The sequence below is a fragment of the Cucumis melo genome, chromosome 6, assembly GCF_025177605.1.
Source record: "Cucumis melo cultivar AY chromosome 6, USDA_Cmelo_AY_1.0, whole genome shotgun sequence".
Taxonomy (NCBI): domain Eukaryota; kingdom Viridiplantae; phylum Streptophyta; class Magnoliopsida; order Cucurbitales; family Cucurbitaceae; genus Cucumis; species Cucumis melo.
This window is the reverse complement of record NC_066862.1, coordinates 671,642-699,458: the sequence shown is the minus strand read 5'-3', so window position 1 is coordinate 699,458 and position 27,817 is coordinate 671,642. Positions and strand designations below refer to the sequence as shown.

Here is a 27,817-nt window from a genome sequence, read left to right as displayed (position 1 = left end):
TGTGTTTCTCCGTGACCACCCCTAGAAATTGTGCTCATTAAAATTTGTTTTAGCATAGGTAGTGAGCACAGCACTTAATATTGCTGTACCACTTGACGATGTCTGACTCATCGCATTAAATCCGCATTGAAAGAACCCTATCCATTTATTGTTTTTGAATTCAAATTGCTTCATCTTGCATTGGACTTACTTTCCTTCTGTTTTTTTTTTTTTGGAAAACTGAAAAAGTAAATGAAAAGAATAGACGGTTGAGGGGGTTGTCTGTGAAAGGTAGGATTCTTCATGACCTTCTGCTTCAAGAATTGGGTTTTTTTTCTTTTTTTTTTAATTGTTCTAGGACTGATGAAATTAAGAGAACGCGTGCTTTCTTGTGATTGTAGTGAACTATTTATGATAAATTGACTGCTGCTGCTGTTAATGGAACTGGGCAGTTGTAAACTTATCAGTGAAAAAAGTTGCAGATAGAATTGTACTTTAAAGCTCTAAAGTCTTGATCATAGTTTATTAATATCTTATATAAAAAAATGCCTCCTATCAGATTAATTTGACTTTGTTTACATTAATCTCGGAGTTTGTATAGAAGCAGTTCTCAGGACTTTATAAATTATCACTCTACAAGTATTGATTTTACCTCCTACTGATATCCCCGCATACGTATAACCAACTTCTAGATGAACTTGACTGTTTCTTTTTAGGTTAGTTCTTAGCTTGTAACAACAGCGACGAAGCTTGACTGCTGCTTTTTCGAACTTTAATAATTGTTTCTCTGCCTTTTGTCACCTTCAAAATTTCTGTTGTGCGGTCATTGTCTTTTGGTTACATGATACATCATTTTTACAACTTATCAGTGGGCATGACTAGCTTGATATAGATTGAAGTAGAGTGGTACAGGAAAAGGGGGAACGGGGGTTAAGAGATAGAGATGCGGGAGAATAGGAGGGGGAACAAAGGAATAATTTAATACCCTTTGTTTTCAAGCGCGAGTTCTGTACTAAAAATAAGATCAGAATATCGAAAAATATAGATTGTTGTGTCATGACGAATCACTGCCCCAAAAGCAATTACGGTCGACTGAGTTATCAATCATGTTGTTGGTTGCTCACCAAGCTTAACATAGCTCCCCTATTCAAACATATATTCGTTGGAATAAAAAATAGAAACAAAACGAAGAAGCTTGTAATAGTGAAGAGAAGCTGGACAGATGGGCGTGCATGTGGTGACAAGGTTATGCTATTACCACCTATATTCTGTTTCCCCCATAAGTTTCTTTGATATTTATACCTTCTTACCTCTTTTAAACTTTCAACTTAGGACAAGGAAAGTGAAGTTTCCTCAACTTTGCTTATGGGCCTAGGTCCAAATCTTTTCTAACAAGTTATCTACCCGATTAATGTTGTTAACAAAAATTGAATTTTATTCGATGTTCAAGATTTTAGAAAGTTGGTTTTTCGAAAGCATGATTTATTATATTATTTTCAAGTAATTCTGTAAAGTTTACCTTTTATCTATGGCTAACATGAACTTTGCTAGTCGAGAATTCAAAATTGAAGAAAAGGGATTAATAAGCTTAAAATGAAGAAAAATGTTTCCAGAGGACAAATCATGTTTGCTCATAAATAACAGTTAATGTAGATGGAAGGATGATGTTGGACAGGCCATTAAATATGAGGGCTAGAAAATTAAGAAAATAGATGAAGTGTGCACTGGTAAAATGGCCAAGTACAATTTTGCATTTTGTTCATATATAAAACAAAACTTTAAATCTCCACGTCCTATATTCCTATAATTTGCCTTTTAGCATTCACAACCCTAGGATTTCGCGCTGGTTAGTCAAAATGGCATCTCACAGTTGATGGCCTGTCTCTAAAGTTGTTTGTGTCTTCTCATACTTGCTTCGTATAGCATAAAAATTTCCATTTTTAAGTGTAAAGGAGAAGAGTACGTAAGATGTAGAATTATCTAGAGTGATGGAGAACGGAGTCGTGGACAAGATAAAATGATATGGAAGGGTAAAGTTATCCACCTTAGTTTACGAAAAGTGTTTGGTTATATTTTAGCTACTTAATCCTTTTAGTTCTTGGGTGGCCCGAATCGAAAATGAGTTAGACTTCCTACTGGTTACGTTTTATTGGTTTCATTAGATGATATTTAGATTATCTTACATGATTAAAATATCTATGAGAGAACCACCAATTAAACATATGGACATCTTCAAGCTATTTTCAGCCGAGGAATAATCTTCATGATATCAAATTCGACCATTAAAAACCTAGATTTTACTGATATTATTCCTCTGGTTTCTAATGGGACGTGTTCAATCTTTTGTTAAATGACAGCAATCAAAAGAAGCACGAGAAAATCGAGATTGATTTTGTATAAAAATGAGCACTACTTCTAGTTTCATAACTGAGCATTTGAATATAGAGTTTCATAGTCACCCCCATCCCTACCCCCAACCAACCAAACAGAAAAAGGGGAAAAAACAGAAGGAGAAGAACTCTCACACACTGAAAACATCCCAGACTGCACCCTGTCTGCATATGAGCATATTGTTTCAGTTTTCCAAGCCAACAGTCTTTGCAGGTGGTATTTCCTAGAGTTGCTCACCTAATTCTTCTGAATTCCATCTGAAATTGTGGTGAATTTGGAACATCAGTGCTCGAAACCACCACATTTCAGTCATTGCTGTCCTTGATAGAAGTCGTTAAGCTCTTAACTCTTCCTCGTTCTGTGAGCCAAAATCATTGCTAGGATGATCTATTTAAAGGTTGGAATTTTATTTGTTTACAAATCCTCTATAGTTTCTTTGGGTAGTTCTACCTTTCACGACCAGAAGTTCCACCACTGGCCATTGGTATTGGACTGACTGAAAAGACCTTCAGAGTCTAGATTACTCCAATTTGGTGTTGATATCAGGGAACCTTGAGGTTCCCTGAGTTGGGGATCCTCTAATCCAATATAGGCTTCCTTTACGCCACTACCGTAGTTGGAAAGAACCTCTAGTTCATGTTCTGATTTCTCTTCAGCTGACACACAAGGTTTTGCTTCAGACTCGTACTTAGTTCTGTTGTCATTTTCAGATTTGCCATCAATGGTTTCTACGGAGAGAACTCCCCTGCAGCTCTCAGTTTCCTCCATGGACCGCTGTATCAGATTATTTAGCTTCTGCAACTGCCCAAGTAAAAGAAATAACAATGATTAGCAAAACGCAAGAAACAGCCGGTCTTTTCCTAGAGAAACAAAGAACACATACCTGCATACTCAAAGCTTGTTTTTCCTTCTTAAGAGCTTCAAATCGGGAAGCTAGAGTATTGTAATTAGCTCGTAAAACACTGTAGTCTCGTTCAAGTTGCTTTGACTTCCATCTAGCTCTCTTGTTTTGAAACCATATTGCAACCTGGCGTGGATGCAAACCCAGCTCTCCCGCCAGCTGCAACTTCTTTCTGGGCTCAAGCCTAGACTCAGACTCGAAAATAGACTCGAGTGATTTGATTTGTTCTTCGCTAAACCTTCTTCTGTTCATGCTCTTCTTTCTCATGGCAAAAGCCTCTGCCATGGATGCTTGGGGAGAATATTCAGCATCTTCGTTTAGCATGCTGCTTAAGATTCAGTTTGGTTACCACAAGGCTTTATTCCTAAACCAGGTGTTACGAGAGTGAATGATTTGTACTAACACAAACACTAATATATTTGCTCATTTATTTTATGCCTCATATATATCCAAGTCTTGTGGGGTCCTTGAGAGAAAGAGAGAATTTCTTTCTTGGTTGGGGAAGTTCATTATTTTTCTTTTTCTTTCGGATAATTCTTTTGGCATTTGCTTTGCTTTCTCGGATTTTTCTTTTCTTAATTTTGAAATTACTTTTCCCCCCATTAATTTTAAAATTACATGAACCGTAAAACAAACCATCTTCTTATCATTTGATATGAAATTCATATGCATCTGATATTATTATCAATTTCCATGTTTGATACACCAATTTCTTCTGTAGGGTTCATAAAGTCTTACGTTTTCAGATAAGAACAAGGAGATAGAGACTCGACAGGGAACTGTTGGACGGTTGAGTGAGGTTGAATTTGTAATTTATTTTCATTTTTGGTAATAGGATGGGATCCGATTAGGCCTGTGAATGTAATTAGGTCGACATTAGAATTTTTTTTTTCTAATTTGTTTCAGAATATACCTTCGTAGCTTTTTTTATTGCGACATTTTCAAATATAGCTAAAATAAACCAAAATAATTACAAAGTATAATAAAGTTTTACCATATTTTATAAATATTTTAGTTAATATAACAAAAATTTTACTATATTTTATAAATATTTTCACCGATTTTATTGTCTCCTATCATTTCTGTTTTCACGAAGGAAAAGAGAAAAAAAAAAACATTTACAAGTCTTTTACAATCATTTACTCTACAGTTGAGACAAAGCTGTAGACCGTATCGTGAGACAACTTGGGGCAAAGGAGAAATAATCAGGTATTTCATTCCGTAATCTTGTTTCTATATAGATTCATGATTTGGCTGCAACATTAACACTTTCCATTTGTGAATTCTTTTGTTAAATCCGTAAAAAAAACTACCTATTCTACAAAATAAAATGGACGTAAAAATAAATTCGAAGAATACTAACCATTAGTTATTAAAAAAATTAATGATATTGTGTTTTTTTAGCTTAACAATTTTATGAGTATTTAACCTCTAACTTAAGAAATGAATGCATTTCAATTACATTGAACAAAGTTTATTTTAGTCAATTAAATAGTTTACTAGCTATAATATAAGGTGTATCTGAATCATTAACCTAATTTTTTTTATTTTTCTATATACATGATTATTCGAGTCAACTTACGTACTCATTCACTAAACCAAACTAAAGAGATCACCTAAATTGTTGAATATGGTTTTACAAACATAGAAAGTTTCACTAGTCCAAAAAAAAACATATTTTCATATTTGAGGGACAAATAAAAACTACATTTTTGTAATGAAACTCTAGGTTCTTTGCAAAATTTACTTATTTACCGATAAGTTTGAATGCGGTTGGACTTGAAATAACTATATCTTTTTTATCTTCTAAATTTGAGGAACGTTCAAAAACAATTATTAAGATAATTACCAATATAATCGAAGAACATATACAATATTAGGGTGAAGAATTGAATTATCGAATTTTGTAATGGTAATATATCTTAATAATTGTTCGATAAATATTAATTTCAAAAAATAAAATAAATTAATAGTTCATTATTAAAGTTTATATTTAAAGACAAATTTTTGTAAAAAAGAAATATGTTGAAAATATTTAAGAACATAGTAAAATTTTATATTCTATCAATGATATGAGATTGATACATATTATATACATAATAAATTATTTATGAATATTGATCAATGTTGTATCATTAATAAAATTTGAAATTTGCTACATTATAATTATTATTATTCGTTTGTTTTGTAATATTTGAAAATATCTTATTCTAATTAATTTTTTTTTTGGAAAAGCGAAACAATTTTCATCAATCCTATTGTTTCTAAGTCATGTCCATATCTCTATAATAAATTAATATCATCTACATGAATCATGTCATTCATGTCTTCTATATCACACTGATCATATTTTAATATTAATATTATGATAAACTGTTTTATCTGGAAATTATTATCAATTTAAAAGTATTATTTTCAGTGCGGCATTGTCTTGATTCTCAGACTCGAAATTATTTTCTTTTTAATATTTTTTAATAATTAAAAGAAGAAAAAAAAAATCGTTCTAGACTTTTGTGGTTTATTATTATTATTTTAAAAAAGAAAGAATATTGTGAGGATTAGGTCGAGTCACCATAGCAAGGTACCCCACTTTTAGCTTTTCTTTTCTTTAATATTCAAAACATTTTTTTTCGAATAAGAAAAGAAATAAGAAATTAGAAACCAATAAGATCAGTTGCCAAAGGACAAGTACACCTTACCTGTCACATGATAGCCAATGGTACACTGCCACATTATCCCAAGTCAAACTTAGCGTCTCAACACGTCGTTTATCATTTTGTTGTCCGTTGACGTGGCCAACTGTGAGTGGGCAAAGGTTGAGGCATTTGTCTAATATTTGGACACGTTTCGGCGTCTTGCTTTATCAGCTTCCGAGTCGTGTAAGGTAATAAATTTACTGGGAGTGCTGGTGTTTCTTTTTTTCTTTTCTTTTCCTTTTTTTTCTCCTTTCCATAAGCAACCTCTGTATGCTCGCCACGTGGAGCATTTTGCACCGTGACCTTTTGATATACACGTTACGATATTTCTTGGATCCTTTATTTTGGTTTAAACAACGTTTTAAGTTTTTTTTGGTTCAAATACTGTTTTAGTCCATTTATTTTTAGTTTCTATATTTTTTTTGAAAGGTCTAATTTGATATATATATATTTTTAAAAAGATTAGGCCTATATATATTATTCCCACCTTTTTTTTTTGTTCTCCCAAGGTTTAAAAAGCAACCCAAATTTTATAAATTAAAGAGTGAATTTTAAAAAGTTATTTATTATTTTAAAATTTAGCTAAGAATTCAATCTTATATTTAAGAAAAATACAAATCATTATAAGATTTTGAAGAAAAAAAAGCATAGTTTTAAAAAATAAAAACAAAAAATGAAATAATTATCAAACGAGATTTTAATCTTTTAGGTCTCATCTTATAACTATTTCGTTTTTTGTTTTTTCTCTCTAACTTTCATCCTTTGCTATGTACGTCTATTAATAGTTCAAAAAATAAGCTAAATTTTGAAAACTAAAAATTAATCTTTTATACCCATGAAATTTAATTTTATGTTTAGAGTGGGTTTGCTTAACTCTCTTGACTGTTTAATTTTGAAAATAGGTCTATTTAAAAAAAAAAAAGAAGTGTTCATGAATATTTCAAAATAGCTTTTGAAGTACTTCCTCTCAAATCCTTCACTTATTGGGTTCCACGACCTAGTTCTAAGCTCGAAGAATAGCAAATCAACATTAGTGATAGTTTGGATCGTATTTGGGTGGAGTTTTGATGTGGTACGGGAGCTTCAAAGGTAGGTTTCTTAAAACCCTAATTTAATTTAATTAGATTAATGCACGTTAATATCTTATAGGATTAGATGCAATTAGGGTAAAATTAATCTTATAAAAATTCATTTAAATAAATCTGTTTTTTCTTATAAAAAAAAACATGCACACATACATACATTTGTCGGTTAATTCAAACAAATTCTTAATAAGCTTCTATAATATTCAACATTCTTATAACGTTAATATATTAGACATAAAATGAAAACACTAGGATTAGAATATACATAATGTATTTTGTATTTTGCATGATGTTGAGTTTTAGAGAATGAATATAACCCAGACTTACTTTTAAAGATTTTTTTTTTAAAAAAAAAGAAACACTTAAACTCTGCTCTTATAATTAAACACAAAATTAAGATTTAGATGCTTCTTTTACTCTTCTTGTAATTAAACACAAAAGGATGTTAGTTTTGAAATTAATTGTGTAATTTAATAATAATAATAACAACAAAACGAAGAAAATAGCAACACAACTACCCTTTGCAGAAGTTGCTTTCAATAGATCAAATCATTCTTTTTCCCTGAACTAATACAGTTGAAAACTGTGTGCTATGTGGAATTCTTATTAATTCAATTAGATGCCAACTCAGCTCCTATACATAAAAACAATTTATTATTGTAATTTCCACAATATAAAAACCATAACTTGATGTAGGTTGTTTTTGATTTATTAAGAAAAAGCTTAGGGCATAGTTCAGTATATATCAATGGGATGCAATGCAACTAATCCCAATTCTTAAGACATTGACATCATCCTTATTGGAATCTGATGTGTGTGAAATGGTGGAGTATATAAAAAGGTGATTGTGTCTAAATTATATGTAAGGAGATTTTTAATTATTTTTAAATGACTAAAAATGAAAGAAGACAAAATCACACTAAAATTTTATATATTTAGAATTAATCATGTTTCCTACAACTTTTACATGTTTCATTAGGTTGAGGAAGGTTCTTTTGTTTAGTACAATATCTCAGACGGATTACTCAATATTCAATCTCTAGAATAAAATTATGTCAATTATCATTGAGTTAAATTTAATTTGATATTATGAATATGAAGTTGGTGATAGAATAATAGATTTTTCCTATATTAATTAGATTATATTTATAAGTTGAAAAACTCTTTTGATTCGTAAATTTTCATTAATCATAATATTTTAGCATCTAATTTTTAGTTGGTAATAATTTGATTTACGGACTTTTTCATTTCATTCAAATTTACATCAATTTGGTTGTTGTTGTAATTTCTTTTCCATCAAAATTAAATGTATATTTTCATTGAGTAATGATTTGGACTTGTAGTTTATAAGCATATTGATTATCTTATTAGTTTATTTATCTACCTATGTAAGAAATCTCATGAAATCTTAATTATAATTTTTACGACAAGGGGAGTATAAGGACTTTATTGTTATTGTTTTATTCTAAATTTCATGTATTAAAGTGTGACAAAATTGATGAATATGAACTAAATTATTACTTCCGTAAATGTTTACGGACCAAAAGTGAATCTTAACAATAATTTTAAGAGATTATGTTTTAATTGAATTAAGATTAAGTTTTTTTTAATACAACTAGTGTATATATGAGAATCTTAATCTTTAATTTTTAATAAAAGAGTATACGTCAATTTTTACTTGGTTACGCTTAGTTGGGTGAATTTGGATTAGTTTATTTCATAGTCGAATTATGTTCTAGTCACTTAAAATAAAATCTCTTACAATGTACTAAATTAAGCATAACTCAATTGGGAATATATCAACTCTAACTCCTCTAACGGTAGAAAAGAAGCCTCAAGTTCTCACAATATGCTTTCATCCTTTCCTTGGTCCTCCTTGCTACTGCACCAAGGTCTCTCGCCTATCTGTGCCTGTACTTACCTACCACACTCTACCATATTTATATCAACACCTTTGGGGTGTTGTAGCTCTAAAGTTCTTAATCTTCACTCATGTTTGCTCAATATTGTGGGGGTGAGAATAGATTGCAAGAATTCTTAGCCTTGGATTAAACCTAGACTTGTATCAAGTTTTGGAGAGTGAGCAGCACAAAAATCCAATAAGTATAAACAAGACAAAAAATTATCCCCCCATCTCTCTCATAGTCTCATGGCTTATTAAAAGCTTAGCTACGTTGTCTGATAATGAATGACGAATAGAGCTTGATGTCAATAGTTGAAGTGTAGTGTAATCGTACATCTTTCATTTTCACAAGGGCCGTGCCTCTTCTTCTCTCCAATATTCCACGCTCCAATTGTCAGCTCTTGAGAGAGAGATAGAGAGAGAAAATTAGGCTTCTTTTTATTTGTATTAGGTTGTTTTGGTTGTGATAAATTCACATCACTTATCCTGTTTTTGCTTTGAGGTAAGATTTGAGGAAAAAACAACCAATCTGAAACCTCAGAGTGGCAAACACCAATTTTATCTAAAACAAAAGTCAAAGTTGTGTGCTGGAGATTACATGCAATTAAAAATTGCCACTTGAAAACCCATCCCCTCAACTTCCATCCACAATCCCTCCCCAAAAGGATTTGATTAGGTTTCATGGCGTAAAGGAAGAAGGCGTTGCCTTTTATGGGCTTACATCTCTCTTGGTTTGCTGTCAATTTGTCTTGGATTTAACCGGTGGAAAATGATAATGTTTTACTCATCCATACCTCAAAAACCATTCAGTTCATCCGAATGTTATTGTGTTTTGGGTCGTTTTTTTGTTTGGTCACTTTTGTCTTGATGTTCTTTTCACAACTGTAACAGTTCTCTCCAAAAAAAAGTTTCTTTTGTAAACCATGGTTGTGTTGATGGCAAAAGTGGTTTAAAGATTTATGTATATTGTTTTGGTGAAGCGATAGTTAGATATGGTTTAAGAAAGGACGTTTCTTATGGAAAAGTTGTGTAAGTCTAGAATTGTATAGTTTGGTATTAGAATGAGCTTTTAGATAAAGGTTGAGTTGTTGAAACAAATTAATACATTCTCTTCTTATGTGGACCTTCTTACAGCTCGAACACGTGTATATTGTCAAACATGGAATTACTCAATTGGTTAAAGCATATTTCCTCACCAGGTACTTATATATGATGTTTTTTTTGAAGAGTAATCAAAGTTTCCATATTGATTGAATAAGTAGAAGATCATGAGTATGTAAGTAACATATCCTTGTGATGATTGTATGAAGGTCTCTAGGTGAAATTAAAAACAAAATTATGAGAATTTAAGCGTAACCAAATAATAACGTACTATCTTCAATATAATTGTCTTGTCTCTGATGCTATAAAAATAGCTAAGAAGAAGGTTGGATGAGAATGTGCAGGGGAGTTTATAAAATTTTGGCAGCCATGACTCATGAGGACTTTATTTATGGAGGAAAAGGGAAGTCATTGAGGACATAATGCTTCAATAAATAACCAATTATTGGGACAAAGAATTTGCAATCATTCTCACCCAAATAGGACAACCAAGTCATTCATTGGAAACTAGTCTAGTCTACGACTAACTTACTTTATAAGCCAACATAAATGCCTTTTTATTTTATTTTATTTGGTTAAATTATTTATTAGTAATCCCTAGACTTGTATGTTTTTTCCTAATGGTCCCTTTATGGTTTTTTCCCCCTAAAAAATGTCTGATGGATGTTCTACTTACAAAAATGCCAAATACAACCTTGTTATTTTGATTGTTCTTTAAAACTTTCTAAATCTACTAGGCACAATATTGAATTCTATATCTATTAAAATACTAAATAGTTTTATACCCATTAGGTTTGTGAATTTTACAAAATATCAAACTAAACCGAAAATTTTCTAAACATAAAATTGGATGTCCACAAAATAGAAAACGATGGGAATTTCCCTACATTCTCTTGCCAAATTTTGTTCTCATTCAATTTGGCTCAAGGGTTGAGTATATACTCTTCTTGAAGTATGAATTGAGGCTCACTTCTACATTCATTGTAGAAACAGAACAAAAATTTAACTTCAAGGTAAATGGATTTTTCTTTTCTTTTCTTTTCTTTTGTTTTGTTTTTTTTTTTTTTTTTTTTTTTTTGAAGATTACAATATGTGATGGATGGAGGATTTGAATTTCAAATGCCTTGCTTATTAACACAGACTTTATGCCACTTAAGCTACGTTCATTTTGGCATAAAGTATCCTTTTTCTTCACCTTATGATAATGTCTCTCTTCTTAATTAATAAAAACTTTTTAGTTGAGCATAGTTTACAGTTTAAAAGTTGCTCTCAAATAAACCAAAACACAACAATTTAAGAAAGAAAAGAAGTTTCAAACATAAAAAAGAACCAATTTAATGGAAACATGGAAAAGGGCCTAAAGCCCAAAAGATGTTGTAAAACATTTGAAGAAGCTCAAATTCTCAACCCAATAGTTTCAGGTGAGAGCAAGACACACCACTCTAAATTATCTTATAAAAATAGTCCTATTTAAAATTTATTTTAGACAAATAATATATACTTCTTCTTTTTTTTTTTTTTTGCTGAAGTAGTACCCAATTAAAAATCAGAGTCAGAAACAATGAAGTGGAGTATTTGATTAAAATAATTTTGTTGTTAATAGAATGTCCAATTTTTCATTGATATTTTTCAAGTTTAACTGGTTTCTCCTTTGTCCTTTGGGCTATGAGTTTGAACCATTGGTGTTTTAAATATATCGTAAAATTAAATGTACACTATATTTTAAAAATTTTACATTAATATTTGTAAATTACAACTTTTTTACTTCAATCAAGTTTCAATATTAAAACAAAATATAATAATCATGAAGTAGTGGTTCTACAAAAGCGATGTTTCTTATTCAACTTGGACTAATTGGGGTTTAACTAAATAAAATAAGACAATTAAGCATTAACATCAAACAACAATTTGCGTCTTCAAAACAATTTGTTCTAAATATCATAACAATAATTCATCTACATTCAATTTTATAGATTTTAATATGGTAAGAAAGTCAATTTCCACCGATTTGAACAAATAAAAATTAGCTTAGCTTATCCATTTTTTTTTTTTTCTAACTTTGAATATGTGTTCTCTTGTATTTGTAGTTTGCTTAAATTAATTAATACATTTTAAAGCCTCGTTATGGATTTCATCAATTAAAACATTAAACTTAGTAATCATATTATTTCAAACTTTTAACTTATATGTATAAAATTATATTGTCACTTATCACTTTTTCAACTAAATTCTCAAATTTTCTTCTATACATAACTAAAAAGATTTAATTAATACAAATCTAAAAGATTGTTATATTTTTTTTTTTAAGTATAAAAAATGGAGCAAAAAGTGAAATTACAATAGTTGTATTTGACATGTGGTTAATTTGGTGGTTGCTGTCAAAAAGAAGAAAAACACAGTTTTCAAGATTACGAAAGAAAATCATTGAAATTTGAAGCCGACAATTTCCTACATCTTCTTCCCTTCTCACTAAAACTTCCCCCCAACATCCTTTTTTATGTTAATAATGCAATAAAAGTCTTTCATTTGAACATTGAAAACTTCAATTTATCATTCTAAAATTTTCGACAAAATGAGGCATGGAATTAATTAATTAGGGTTTTTTGTAGAGTTGTGATTAAAATTTCACATTAAATGATTGTTAATGTTGGAGAGTCCTTTTGACTTTCTCAAAAAATTCCATTCAACATATCAAATAGTGAAAACCTCTTCCCCATTTTTGCTGCTCTTTTCATTTTCAGAGGTCACATGGTATGATTGGACTCTCAAAACCTACACCTACTCACTGTCTACTTCTATAACTTTACCATTTTTCCATCAAAGAAAATACCCTTATCTTTATTAAGTTTAGTCTCAACCTTTTGTAAATATTTCAAAATTTTCATCCATAGAAACTTTGTTAGAATCTTAGGTGAAAAGTATATGTTTGAATACCGTTGTCTAAGACTTGATCTAGGTAAGTGTAATCTTGAAACCTCAATTTTCTTTAAGAATTGAAGTTATTTTTTTGAATAAAAGTGTTAAAATTTCAAGCAAGGTATATGATATTAATTAGAATTTTAAGGTGAGTGTTTTTAATTATAATAAATCATTGATAAGGAAAAAGAAATGTTAAATCCATTTTTTAATGAATTATCTTTTTAAATATCATCGATTTTTCTTCTTTTGTGGCTAATTTATATGTTTACGAATCAATTTTTTCCAAAGTAATAATATTAAAGGATTTATTTTGACTTATAAACACTAAAGTTAAAGATCTGAATTGTATAGCAAGTAATCAAATTTTTACATTGTAACGACCCGACTCTTTATGCTGAATCGAAGTGGTTACTGAATCTAGGATCAGTGTTTAAGTCATAAAATCCGGTGTAAATAAATGCAAAGAAATCTAGCAAATGTATTTATGAAAGATAGTTAAAGTAACATGTAGAAATACGAGTTAAGTTTAAAATCCCTAAGCGGGCCCTATCTACAAAAATAACCAAAGTAAACATGCAGAAAGCCGAAACATGAATTTAACTGTAAAGTAAAACATGTGCGGAAGCAGGAAAACCCCTATGGCTCGCCACGGTCACTTCACGTCGCTCGCCAGCTTGCCCTTGCCCTTGCCTCGTCCTCTACCTGAAAACATAAAACGAAGAGAATGAGTATAAAAATACTCAGTAAGGGACCCACTACTAGTCCCACTAGGTGCCTGTTAACATTCCTATCGAGTCCTGAAACTAGTACCCAATCTCTGGCACGCTCCCGAACACGTGCAACATGCGCCCCGTGGGGACTTAACTCTGGTCTTCGGTGTCCAGGGGACACTTAGGACCGTCGGGATGCGAGGACCCCGTCGAGTCGCTCGAGTCATATCTATAGTCATGCTGGACTGGCGCCCCGTCGAGCCTAACAGTCCTAAATAGGTGGTGATCCCGAAGGACACCCATGCAGGTACGACTCAGATAGGAGAAGTTAACAGATACCCCAATCCCAACATACATATGCATACGTCATCAAATTATCATCAGAAAATAACCACCATCTCATCCCCCACTACAGCTATCATCAAACAGTCACTAATAGTTCTCATTATACAGTCACATACGTCGTAAGTCCATCAGTCTTATCATACAGTCACATACATCATAAGTCCATCAGTCTTATCATACAGTCACATACATCATAAGTCCATCAGTCTTCCCATACAGTCACATATGGTTCGAGGGTTCTCATTACCATAATATTATGCCAAAGTATGGCCATGTCATTCGTCAGATCATGATAAAATATTATCATACATCGTAAGCCCAACCATCATCGTATGTCACTGAAGGAACATGCAACATCAGATTCTCACATGGGGCTAGTAGTAGAAATCTCTTACCTCGAGATGTTGCTAGATGAGTTCCTACTGAGGAAGTCCTAAGCTGCAGCAGCTATTTGGTCCAATTTGCTTCTTGAGGAAAGTAATTAAATTAATTAAATTTCCAAATTAACTCATTTAATTACTGGGCAGGCTAGGGAATTTGGAAATTACCAAAAATTTAGGTGGAAGGAGCCAAAACAGGCTTGGCGGCTCGGCTGGAAGAAGGCAGGACCGGCTCGGCTTGGTGCAGACGCGGCTCGGCTCGGTATGGGGACTTCGCGTGCGGCTCGGCTTGCTACAGGGAGGGGACGCGGCTCGGCTACGCGGAACACACGGCGCGGCGCGCTTGCACGCGGGAGAGTCAGGCACGTGTGGCACGGGCGCGGGTTCGGTTCCGGGTTCGGGCGCGCGGGCGGTTCCAGGTTCGAGCGCGCGGGCGGTTCCGGGTTCGGGTTCGTTCGTCGGCTGGAGGCGGGCGCGTTCGCGGCTTCGATACGGCTCGGGTGTAGGCGCGTTCGCGGCTCGGATTTGCAGACGCGTTCGCGGCTCGGATGCAGACGACGATGGCTGGCGACGCGGCTTCGACGTGGAGATGGATCTCGGCTTCGCGACGCGTTCGGCGCAGAGGTGGATTCGGCTTCGGGACGCGACGGGTTTCGGCTGACCTGCCTCAGATCGAAGCGGCGCGGCTCCTTCGGCTGGCGGACGCGGTACGACGCGGCTTCTACGATGGCTGGCTTGCGGCGGCGTGCGACGGCGGCGGCGGCGGTGGAGATTGGCGGCGGCGGCTAGGGTTTCCCCTTCTCTCCCTCTTCTCTTTTCTTTTCCTTTTCTTTTCCTTTTCTTTTTCCTTTTCTTTTCCTTTTTTTTTTCCTTTTCTTTTCCTTTTATAAAATAATTTCCCTTCTTTTCTCTTCTTTGTTAAATTCCAAATTTCACCCTTCTCTCTCAAATTTCTCCAATATCTTCACCAAATTCCTCCTTTCCCTCAACTTCCAAATACCAATTAAATCTTTAATTACCAAGTATAATTAAAGTTGAAATTTGCTTAATATTTTAAAAGGGGAAAATTCACATCTTGATGACATAAGTTTCATTATTTAATTATAAACAAATAAATGAATAAAATAAAAATAAATAATTGAATTTAAAAAAAAAAATGAACAACATGAGATCATTGGGGTGTTACAAACTTCCCCCCTTAGAAAGCTTTCGTCCTCGAAAGCTCTAATCCTCGAACATTTCTGGGTACTGGGCCTTTATGTCCTCTTCTCTCTCCCACGTGGCCTCTTCAACTCCATGGTTCTGCCAGAGGACTTTGACTAGTGGAATATCTCGACTACGAAGCTTCTTGACCTCTCTTGCCAAGATCTCGACAGGCTGCTCCTCGTAGCTCAAGTTCTCACTGACCTGTAGGGGCTCGAAGTCCACGATGTGCGTCGGGTCTGCGACATACCTCCTCAACATGGAGACATGGAATACGTCATGCACTGCTGAGAGGGATGGGGGCAAGGCCAAACGATAAGCCACAGGGCCAATCCGTTCCAGTATCTCAAATGGCCCCACGAAACGTGGACTCAACTTCCCCTTCTTCTCGAACCTCAGAACGCCCTTCATCGGTGCTACCTTCAAAAAGACCATATCTCCCACTTCAAACTCGAGGTCCTTACGTCGTACATCAGCGTAACTCTTCTGTCTGCTCTGTGCGGTCAGCATACGAGCTCGGATCTTCTGTATGGCTGCATTGGTAGTCTGCACTAACTCGGGGCCTAGCATCCTCTGCTCTCCAACCTCGCCCCAGCAGACAGGGGATCTACAGCACTTGCCATACAGAGCCTCAAACGGAGCCATACCAATGGTAGCCTGGTAACTGTTATTATAGGCGAACTCCATTAGATGCAGGTGGGAGTCCCAACTTCCTGAAAACTCTAGCACACAGGCCCGCAGCATATCCTCCAAAATCTGGTTCAGTCTCTCTGTCTGACCATCAGTCTGAGGGTGGAATGCCGTGCTGAAGTCCAGCCTCGTACCTAATGCAAGTTGGAGCCCTTGCCAAAATTTCGAAGTGAAACGGGCATCCCTGTCTGAAACGATGGATACTGGTACTCCGTGCAGTCTTACTATTTCCGTCATGTATAACTGCCCCCACTTGCTGGCAGTGTACGTGGATTTCCCTGGCACGAAGTGGGCTGTCTTCGTGAGTCTGTCGACCACAACCCAGATCACCGTGTAGCCCTTCAAGGTCTTGGGCAGTCCCGTGATAAAGTCCATCGACACACTCTCCCACTTCCACCCTGGCACACTCAAGGGTTGCAACAACCCTGCTGGATGCTGCCTAGGTGCCTTCACCTGCTGGCACACCAAGCACCTACTGACGAACTCTGCTACATCCCTCTTCATGCCCCTCCACCAATAGACACTCCTTAAGTCCTGGTACATCTTCGTACTCCCAGGGTGCATGGTAAACGGGGAACTGTGAGCCTCAGTCAAAAGCTCTGTCTTAACTGCGCTGTCTTCCGGCACACACAGGCGTCCCTCAAACATAAGGCCATCATCAGAGGATATAGAGAACTCTTCACCTTGCTCCGTCTCTACCATACGACGTTTCTCTGCCAAGTAAGGATCACTCAGCTGAGCAGCAATGATCTTTTGCCTCAAGGTTGGCTGAACTGTCAACTGAGCCAACTGTGCGGCAACCTCACCTACTGAGACTGCAATCTCGGCTCTCTCCAAATCCCTGAGTAAGGGGGTCTGCTTCGTGACTAGCGCTGCTGAATGTGCAACCTTCCTACTCAGCGCGTCAGCCACTACATTTGCTTTACCTGGATGGTACAGGATCTCGCAGTCGTAGTCTTTCACCAACTCGAGCCACCTCCTCTGCCTCATGTTCAACTCCTTCTGAGTGAAGAAATACTTCAGGCTCTTGTGGTCGGTGTAAATCTGAATCTTCTCACCGTACAGATAGTGCCTCCATATCTTCAGTGCAAAGACTACAGCTGCCAACTCCAAGTCGTGGGTAGGGTAGTTCTGCTCATGATTCTTCAACTGGCGTGAGGCATACGCAACTACCTTACCTTGCTGCATCAGGACACATCCCAGTCCTTTCTTAGAGGCATCACTATAGATCACAAAACTTCCCGACCCATCAGGCACTGTCAGGACTGGTGCCGTCACTAGCTTCTGCTTAAGCTCTTGGAAACTACTCTCACATGCTGGGCTCCAGACAAAAGGGGTTCCCTTCCTGGTCAACTGGGTCAATGGGCTGGCTATGCGTGAGAAGTCTTCTACAAACCTCCTGTAGTATCCTGCCAGACCCAGAAAACTGCGAATCTCACTGACTGTAGACGGTCGAGGCCAGTTGGTCACCGCTTCGACCTTAGCTGGGTCCACCGAGACTCCCTCACTGGAAACCACGTGCCCTAAAAATGTCACCTTCTTTAACCAGAACTCACACTTGGAGAACTTGGCGTATAGCTTATGAGCTCGAAGGGTCTCCAAGACTTGGTGCAAGTGCTCTTCGTGTTCGGCCTCAGTCTTGGAATAGATCAAGATATCGTCAATGAAGACTATGACGAATTGGTCTAGAAAGTCCTTAAACACCCTGTTCATCAAATCCATGAACACTGCAGGGGCATTAGTTAAACCAAAGGACATCACTATGAATTCGTAGTGTCCGTACCTCGAACGAAAGGCCGTCTTGGGAATATCACCGTCCCTAATCCTCAACTGGTGATAGCCTGATCGCAGGTCGATCTTGGAAAAGACGGTGGCCCCCTGTAACTGGTCGAACAGGTCCTCGATTCTGGGTAAGGGGTAGCGGTTCTTAACTGTCACCTTGTTCAATTCTCGGTAGTCAATGCAAAGGCGCATCGACCCATCCTTCTTCTTCACGAACAACACTGGGGCTCCCCAAGGTGATACACTGGGCCGGATGAAGCCTTTGTCCAGCAACTCCTGTAACTGGACCTTCAACTCCTTTAGCTCAGCTGGAGCCATTCTGTAAGGAGCTCTAGAGATAGGGGCGGTGCCGGGCTCTAACTCAATGGCGAAGTCTACCTCCCTGGGAGGCGGAAGTCCTGGGAGTTCGTCGGGGAAAACGTCAGGGTACTCCCTTACTACTGGTTCGGAAGATAGGGAAACTTCTGGTTCTGCCATATCTACTACGTTCGCCAAGATACCCCAAGTACCCTGGCTAAGTAGCTTACTCGCCTTCATTGCTGAGATGACCTTGGGTATACCTACCATGCCTGCTCCTCTAAACTTAAACTTATCCCCGGAAGGAGGGTTAAAGACTACTTCCTTATTAAAACAGTCTATGGTTGCATGGTTAGTTGACAACCAATCCATGCCTAAAATTACATCGAAATCTTGCATATCTAGCACCAGTAAAGTTACGTTCAAGGTATGGTTTGCTATTTCTACCCAACATGCCCTTATTTTTTCCTTAGACAAAAGGACCTCTCCAGAAGGAGTAGAGACAGACAAGGCACTACCCAACGGTTCTACTTCTAAACCCGCATGCTTGACAAAAATAGAGGATATAAATGAATGCGATGACCCCGAGTCAAATAGTACCAAAGCATAATGCCCCAAGATTGGGAGCGTACCTGTCACCACCGTACTAGCTCGCTCGGCCTCCTGCCGGTTCGTGGCAAAGACTCTCCCCTGCTGGGGAGCAGAAGGCTGACGTGGCGTCGTCTCTAAGGGTTTCCGAGGACACGCATCAGCAGTGTGCCCCGGCTGCCTGCACCTGAAGCAGACTCCACTCCCAGCTAAACATTGTCCTCCATGGACCTTCCCACAGGTAGTACAAGTGGGTAGCTCTCTCAAAGTTCTCCCAGCTGCTGCCAGCTCCCGACGGTGTCTCTGGAAGACACCTCCTGACCTCGGAGTCTGCTGTGGTACTACGTCGGGCTGCGCCTCCGCCTTCCTCTTCTGTCCCGAGGCTGACCCTGTGCCGACAACCTTAGATTGACCAGCTCTCTCATGCAGGCTCAGATCCAGTGCTATGCGTAGAGCATCCGCATGAGTGGTTGGTCGAAGAGCTCGTACAAAACCCTGGAGGTCTAACCTGAGGCCATTAACAAATCTCTCAGTCCTGGCGGCCTCATCCCTTACCACATCAGGGGCAAAACGGGACAACAGGTCGAACTCGGCATCATACTGTTCCACGCTCAGTTTGCCTTGCTCCAAGTTTAGGAATTCTTGGAGCTTGGCGTGCTTCACGTTGGCAGAGAAGAACTTAGCATAAAAGCTCTCCCTGAATTGCTCCCATGTGATCTTGCTGGCATCTCCTCCCAGCGCCCTCTCAGCAGTCTCCCACCAGGCAGTCCCCCTATCCTCCAAACAGAAAGCTGCACACTGCACCTTCTGGTCTTCTGGGCACTTCATGTACCTGAAGATCGTCTCTATGGATGTCAACCACAGCTGGGCTCTAAAGGGGTTGTCCAAGGATCCGTCGAAAGTCTTCGGGTTGTACTTCCTAAAATCCCTCAAGTGCTTGGCCTCAGCTGACAGTTGTACTGGCACCGGCTGGGCTTCCACCGGGGCTGGAGGGATGACGGGCTGGTCCTGAACAGGGGCTGGAGGGACTACAGGCTGGTCCTGAACAGGGGCGGCCTGGTTCTGCTGAGCAGCGAGGAACGGCGCTAGAGCAGCTTGCAGCATGGCCTGGTAACGCTGCTCCATTGCGGCGAGATCCGCCTGAGTGACCGGTGCATTAGGGTTGACTGGTACGTCGGGGTTGACTGGCGGCGCGGCAGGTTGCTCCGCCGGTTGGCCACGACCGGCTCCTCTGCCTCCCCTGCCACCTCCTCGGCGTGCACCTCTACGTGGCGGCATTCTTCCTAAAATTCACCAACAAATTTTTCACCACTAGAACTCCATATTCTCACTCTAAGTCTAATCTAATCAGGCAACATTATAATCTTAATATTTGTAAAGCTTTAGGCATACCTGGCGAGTGACGAAGGACCGTATAGCCATAGGGTGAGGTAAAAATCAAAACAAAATGACTTACATCATAAGTCAGTCTACAGGACCTAAAACACTGCGCTCTGATACCAACTGTAACGACCCGACTCTTTATGCTGAATCGAAGTGGTTACTGAATCTAGGATCAGTGTTTAAGTCATAAAATCCGGTGTAAATAAATGCAAAGAAATCTAGCAAATGTATTTATGAAAGATAGTTAAAGTAACATGTAGAAATACGAGTTAAGTTTAAAATCCCTAAGCGGGCCCTATCTACAAAAATAACCAAAGTAAACATGCAGAAAGCCGAAACATGAATTTAACTGTAAAGTAAAACATGTGCGGAAGCAGGAAAACCCCTATGGCTCGCCACGGTCACTTCACGTCGCTCGCCAGCTTGCCCTTGCCCTTGCCTCGTCCTCTACCTGAAAACATAAAACGAAGAGAATGAGTATAAAAATACTCAGTAAGGGACCCACTACTAGTCCCACTAGGTGCCTGTTAACATTCCTATCGAGTCCTGAAACTAGTACCCAATCTCTGGCACGCTCCCGAACACGTGCAACATGCGCCCCGTGGGGACTTAACTCTGGTCTTCGGTGTCCAGGGGACACTTAGGACCGTCGGGATGCGAGGACCCCGTCGAGTCGCTCGAGTCATATCTATAGTCATGCTGGACTGGCGCCCCGTCGAGCCTAACAGTCCTAAATAGGTGGTGATCCCGAAGGACACCCATGCAGGTACGACTCAGATAGGAGAAGTTAACAGATACCCCAATCCCAACATACATATGCATACGTCATCAAATTATCATCAGAAAATAACCACCATCTCATCCCCCACTACAGCTATCATCAAACAGTCACTAATAGTTCTCATTATACAGTCACATACGTCGTAAGTCCATCAGTCTTATCATACAGTCACATACATCATAAGTCCATCAGTCTTATCATACAGTCACATACATCATAAGTCCATCAGTCTTCCCATACAGTCACATATGGTTCGAGGGTTCTCATTACCATAATATTATGCCAAAGTATGGCCATGTCATTCGTCAGATCATGATAAAATATTATCATACATCGTAAGCCCAACCATCATCGTATGTCACTGAAGGAACATGCAACATCAGATTCTCACATGGGGCTAGTAGTAGAAATCTCTTACCTCGAGATGTTGCTAGATGAGTTCCTACTGAGGAAGTCCTAAGCTGCAGCAGCTATTTGGTCCAATTTGCTTCTTGAGGAAAGTAATTAAATTAATTAAATTTCCAAATTAACTCATTTAATTACTGGGCAGGCTAGGGAATTTGGAAATTACCAAAAATTTAGGTGGAAGGAGCCAAAACAGGCTTGGCGGCTCGGCTGGAAGAAGGCAGGACCGGCTCGGCTTGGTGCAGACGCGGCTCGGCTCGGTATGGGGACTTCGCGTGCGGCTCGGCTTGCTACAGGGAGGGGACGCGGCTCGGCTACGCGGAACACACGGCGCGGCGCGCTTGCACGCGGGAGAGTCAGGCACGTGTGGCACGGGCGCGGGTTCGGTTCCGGGTTCGGGCGCGCGGGCGGTTCCAGGTTCGAGCGCGCGGGCGGTTCCGGGTTCGGGTTCGTTCGTCGGCTGGAGGCGGGCGCGTTCGCGGCTTCGATACGGCTCGGGTGTAGGCGCGTTCGCGGCTCGGATTTGCAGACGCGTTCGCGGCTCGGATGCAGACGACGATGGCTGGCGACGCGGCTTCGACGTGGAGATGGATCTCGGCTTCGCGACGCGTTCGGCGCAGAGGTGGATTCGGCTTCGGGACGCGACGGGTTTCGGCTGACCTGCCTCAGATCGAAGCGGCGCGGCTCCTTCGGCTGGCGGACGCGGTACGACGCGGCTTCTACGATGGCTGGCTTGCGGCGGCGTGCGACGGCGGCGGCGGCGGTGGAGATTGGCGGCGGCGGCTAGGGTTTCCCCTTCTCTCCCTCTTCTCTTTTCTTTTCCTTTTCTTTTCCTTTTCTTTTTCCTTTTCTTTTCCTTTTTTTTTTCCTTTTCTTTTCCTTTTATAAAATAATTTCCCTTCTTTTCTCTTCTTTGTTAAATTCCAAATTTCACCCTTCTCTCTCAAATTTCTCCAATATCTTCACCAAATTCCTCCTTTCCCTCAACTTCCAAATACCAATTAAATCTTTAATTACCAAGTATAATTAAAGTTGAAATTTGCTTAATATTTTAAAAGGGGAAAATTCACATCTTGATGACATAAGTTTCATTATTTAATTATAAACAAATAAATGAATAAAATAAAAATAAATAATTGAATTTAAAAAAAAAAATGAACAACATGAGATCATTGGGGTGTTACATACATTGACATTGACATTTTTATATTTGCGTAGAAAATATAATTTGAGCATATTTAGGTATGTGTGTAAAAGATTTTGAGAGTGGGGAAAAAGAAAAGAGAGAAAAAAGGATGTAATTATGATTCATTCAAAACAACAAAACAAATATAATTTCCAAATAGATTTTTTAAATGTATTAAATTAAAAAAAACCGACCCACGTGATAAGGAGAAAAATACAAATTCAAAAGACTTTTTTTTATTATTATTTGAAGGAAAAAAAAAAACACTTTTGAATTCTAAAACCAAAACCCACTTTTGGGTGTTTGATTTGAGGCCATGCCTTGTCTCTGTCAACCCATCAAACAAAACAAACCCAATAGCCACACACCCTCTCTTTGCCTTTGCCTTTGCCTTTGCCTTTGCCTTTGCCTTTCTTCATTTATTAATTTAATAATTCAATTTCTTTCTTTTTTTTCTCTCTGTCTCTCTCTCTCTTCATCATCATCTCATCAAAATCTTCCCTTTTTCTCCATGTTTCTTCTACAAATGTTTAAACTTTCAATTGTAATACCTGATACGTTGTTGAAAAAGAAAGAAGAAAAAAGATACTTAATGTTTAGATATTACATTGTTGTATCTTAATCAAATGAAGTAACTGTGGGGTGTGAATAAAAAATGTAAAAATATTTGTGATGTGTGTAATTGTAATTATTGTAAGAGATGAAGATGAATTAGGGAAAAGGGTTGAAAGTGTGTCAGTTTTGGCAAAGTTTGAATGAGACAGTGGTGGGAAAGCTGAGAGTGTAGACCCTCTCTCTCTCTCTCCCCCCTTTTGACCTATCATTCTCTCTCTCTCTCATCTTTACCATTTTAACTAAGTTTACATTTTGAAAAGTAAGATAGAGAAACCCAGTTTTGACACTTTCAAAAAGGAAGAAAGAGAGAGTTTGAGTATGTAATCAGTGAATTTTGGTATTGTCTTTGTTCAGTATTTGTGTTGAATAATATAATATAAGAATCTTACATGCATGTCTGGTTCAAATACTTAAAAGAAAAAGAAAGAGTAGACCAAGGAGAATGGGGTGTAGAGAGGTTAAATGTGAAATGCAGACGAGAGAGATTGGAGAACCCAATGTGAAATGTTAATGGTGGGGGAGAAAATAAATTAGGGTTAATAGTAGAAAATGGTGTTGTGTGTGTGTGTGTGTGTGGTGGGTGTGGGTATGGGTGTTTGTGAGGAGGTGAAGGGCATTTTGTGGGTCATCTCCTCGAATTCCTCGCACTGTCTAAAAAGTTAAACACTAACACGGCAAACGAGGGTCCCTCATTTTCATACACATTTCCAACCCAAGAAAAGTTAGTTTTGTTTAATTAATTATTTGGTTTTAAAAAATTAAAATTTTAGAAACTCAAATGGGGAATTGAAAAAAAAAATTGAATGAGATTGATAACCAAAAAAGAAAAAAAAAAAGGAAAAAATAAAAAAGTGGACAAAAATATTAAATGGGAATTGGATTATGGGGGCAGCTCAATAAAACTCAACCACTCCCCTCTGACTTCTCAAAACCTCTTTACTTTTTGATTCCTTTTCTCAATACATTAATTCATTCTATATTTCTCTCTCTCTCTCTCTTGCTTTCAATCCTTTCATCATTTCCATATCATCAACATTATCCCATCCATCCAACGGTCTCTATTGCTCACAATCCTTACATCTTTCACTTCCATCCTTCAATGTTATCATGTTCAATTTCATGTACCCATCAGTTTAATTAGATCTTTATCAACTCTCAATATCTTACTATACAACACTTTTCATACAACCACCTTCAAATGCCCATTTGTTGGCATTTGGCTCACATGTCTATTAGGGACAAGAATTATCAAGTTGGCCACAAATCAACTCGAAAAATGCATCCCGAACTTGCCTTAAAAGAGGAAAATGTCTAGTGACTTGGTGATAGATCATTTCAATAGTACTTATAGTTAGTTGATTGCTTAAACCTAATAATAGACTATCGAAACCCAAACACTAAGTTAAAAATGCAAGAAGAACACAATCCCACCCTTATTAAATGCTAGTTTAAGTACATATCAATACACTAATGCAAGATCTTTTCAAGTATTTCAAATACATTGGATGGGATTCCACTTTAATTATATCGACCAAACTTCAACTTGCCTTGGTCAAATTCATGCATCAATTAACAACGCTCAAAATACAAATCACTACGAACCTAATTTATTGTCACTTTCTAGACACTTAGTTGATTATATATGTTGAACACTAGTTTCATGACCCAAAACAATAAAACACGAGAAACAACACTTCGCATTTAATGTACGTAAACCTAATTTTTCTTTTGACCAAAAATCAAAATGTACGTAAAATATCGCTACAACAGTGTAAGATCTTACGATATGCAGGTTTTAAGTACATTAGATAAGACCTTCCCTTACATTGACTTGATTTCAATTTGATTGGTCCAATTCATGTATGAAACATGTTTATTTTATAATAATCGTTGGATATAGATTTAAGAGGAGGTGTTTAAGGGAGGAAGAGAGAGAGAGAGAGAGAGAGATGCATGGAATCGTGGTCATGTCTAGAAGTGAAAAGTGAGAGGCAGGTGGTGGGGTCTAAGTCCACCCCCGATGTTTTTGTCTTTTACATCCCTTACCTTTTTCACTTCTTTTCATTTTCCCCTCTTCTTATAACCCTTCCAAACACACAACCCTTTCTCACTTTCTTAATTATCATTTCTTTTTTTTTTTCTCCTATCTCTTTCTCATCCCCCTTGAAGAAAGGCGAAACTCTAGGGGGGGATAGAAGATAAGGAAATGACCCAAAAGCCAAACATTGTTTTAGGGTTTTTAGGGTTTTCTTCTGGAGTTGATTTGAAGATCTGAAGAAAAATGGAAGCTTTTTTTTTTTCTTTTGTCTCTCTTATATTTTCTTTTGAGGGGAATGTTGTCTGGCTCGAGGACACTTGTTCTTTTTCATCCACTTCTTGAATTCATTAGTGTCGTCGGACCAGGCTTCATTCCCCCCAATTGCCTCCTCCTTAGTTTCCCCCATTCAAAAACACACACAGAAAGGTTTGATTTTTCTCTTCTTTGGCTGTGGTTTTTCATTTAATTAAATCATCAAGTTTCGATTTTTATATCAGTTAATAGTTAGTTATGACATATGTTGTGTGGAGATTTTCTTTATAGCTATAATGATGGAGTTATTTGACTGTTGTGTGTGTGTTCTTGTGTTTCTTTTTCTTTCTTTTTTTCTTTTTTTTGGGATGGTTGGTTGGTTGTTGTTGGGTTTGTAATTAAGCTATGATGATGGTGTTTTTGTTGTCAGTGTTTGTAGTAGACCCTTTTTCTCTGTATAATCATTACACAGATTTTTCTCATGATGGCTTTCAGTATCTCATCTGTCTCTTTCTGCCATTTTTCTCAGATCTCTCCTCCTCTTCTCTTCAAATTTCTCCTCCAAACACATTATTATTTCTCTCTCCTTTTTCCCTCTCTTTCTCTATTTTCTCTTCCTTCATCATCTTCTTCTACTCTAATTCAATGCTTAGCCTCAACCTTTTTTTAAAAAAAAAAAATTAAAAAGATCCTTTTTTTAACTCTCTTATTTAACTAATATCTATGTTTCCCATTTGGGGTTTTCACTACTAATGCAAACATTCTCTCTTACATTTGCATTTTAATTGCTTCAATCCTTAATTATGAATTTCACATTCTCTGTCACAGGAAATATTTGTGCAATTTCTTAACTCTGTTATCTATTGATTTACTTATCTTTTGGTAAATATTTTGCATTTTTTGTAAGGGAAAAAAGAAACCCATTTGACAAATTAATTGAAACTTGGATTAATTATGATTTCTTGACACTTAATTATATTTTACGTGTTTAGATTTGATTATATCATCTATGCTCAATTTATCATCTTTTTTGAATCTAGAGATATAGCTAGAGAGGAAAAGAGAACCCACAAATGTATTTTTAACTTTTAAAATTTAACCCAAGCTCCTCAAATACTAAACTTTTATTTATTGATTTATTTATATATTATTATACATTTCTTTTTCGGATTTTAAGAAGTTATGTAAAGAAAGCAAGAACATGTACATATGTGTGTGTGTGTGTGTATTCTTGTTCTTTTTCAAAATTTTACTGAACAAGAAAGGTTTCTGTTGATTCAAGGCTTGTTCCTTTTAAAGTGAAGTGTTGTAAAGGAGAGTAAAAAAGAAAATGCTGTCTGATTAAAGAAGTAAAACTGCTTCTTTTTGACCTCTTATTATTTAGAATATAATCGAACCTTTTATGGCATTTTTTGATCCCCACACGTTTACAGCCCTTTGCCTTTTCTTTTATTTCAAAAAAAGAAATGAATCGAACAAAATGATTAACCCACAAATCATGCATTATTAAGTGCGAGCCACATCGATGATCCAAAAATTATAAGGTTTGCTAAGTTTATATGTGTTTCTTTATTTGAAAAAAAAAAAAAGGTAAAGACTTGACTTGTCAAATGATGATGACGAGCTTTAAACTTTCTTGCCTTTGTCTCCTTGATGATCATATTAATCTCCGAAGGAATTTTCATGTTATCAAATGAGCTAGCTTTCGACGACAACGATGACAATGATGATGCCCCGGGTGGTAAGTCTTCGTAAAGATTTGATTTTTAGCATTGATCTGTGGTTGGAATCTATGTATTATGAACATGAAGCCTTGAAAAAGGAACATAGTTTGAAATTTGAATATGGGGGCTTTTAGTTAATTATTTAAAGGTTGGATTTTTTTCTTTTTTTTGGTAGTTTAATTTAATTTTTAGGTTGTACTAATATTAGTGGTAAGAGACAGACGTTTGTTATTGACTTTGGAATGTGATTGTGTTGTGTTTGTTTTTTAGCAGTGTTTGGATATTGAAAATTGTGAGATTGTTCATTGAAAAGGTAAAAAGTCAAATTTTGAAGTGTAAGACTATGTGCCTATAGGTTGCCTTCTCCAACAAAAAGTTTGCAGTTTGCCCCATTTGAGGAGGGCTACCACTGTCTTTCCAATTTTGTGAATCCAATAAACTCAACACAAATTTATTTATTTAA

At 37.1% G+C, this 27,817-nt stretch overlaps 2 protein-coding genes, 2 long non-coding RNA genes and 1 other non-coding gene across 5 annotated transcripts; 2 read left to right on the top strand and 3 right to left on the bottom strand.

Annotated features, from left to right (window-relative positions):
• Window positions 1–2,369: 2,369 nt before the first annotated feature.
• On the bottom strand, window positions 2,370–3,766 carry LOC103483152 (homeobox-leucine zipper protein ATHB-12). Its single transcript, XM_008439624.3, has 2 exons — window positions 3,254–3,766; window positions 2,370–3,171 (listed from the first exon to the last, which is right to left on the bottom strand). Exons 1-2 carry the CDS (start codon window positions 3,593–3,595, stop codon window positions 2,824–2,826), a joined length of 690 nt encoding a protein of 229 aa, XP_008437846.2. The 5' UTR covers window positions 3,596–3,766; the 3' UTR covers window positions 2,370–2,823.
• A 9,638-nt stretch (window positions 3,767–13,404) lies between these two features.
• On the bottom strand, window positions 13,405–15,195 carry LOC127149825 (uncharacterized). The gene is made up of 3 exons (XR_007821533.1): window positions 14,579–15,195; window positions 14,426–14,494; window positions 13,405–13,677 (listed from the first exon to the last, which is right to left on the bottom strand). It is a non-coding gene; the product is annotated as an uncharacterized LOC127149825 (long non-coding RNA).
• A 147-nt stretch (window positions 15,196–15,342) lies between these two features.
• LOC127149935 (uncharacterized) lies at window positions 15,343–22,366 on the bottom strand. Its single transcript, XM_051086334.1, has 4 exons — window positions 21,706–22,366; window positions 21,553–21,624; window positions 18,767–20,253; window positions 15,343–15,399 (listed from the first exon to the last, which is right to left on the bottom strand). Exons 3-4 carry the CDS (start codon window positions 20,246–20,248, stop codon window positions 15,343–15,345), a joined length of 1,539 nt encoding a protein of 512 aa, XP_050942291.1. The 5' UTR covers window positions 20,249–20,253; window positions 21,553–21,624; window positions 21,706–22,366.
• Window positions 22,367–25,121: 2,755 nt separating this feature from the next.
• On the top strand, window positions 25,122–27,817 carry LOC127149824 (uncharacterized). The gene is made up of 2 exons (XR_007821532.1): window positions 25,122–25,804; window positions 27,306–27,817. It is a non-coding gene; the product is annotated as an uncharacterized LOC127149824 (long non-coding RNA).
• On the top strand, window positions 25,665–25,764 carry MIR166F (microRNA MIR166f). The gene has a single exon (NR_120727.1). It is a non-coding gene; the product is annotated as a microRNA MIR166f (primary transcript).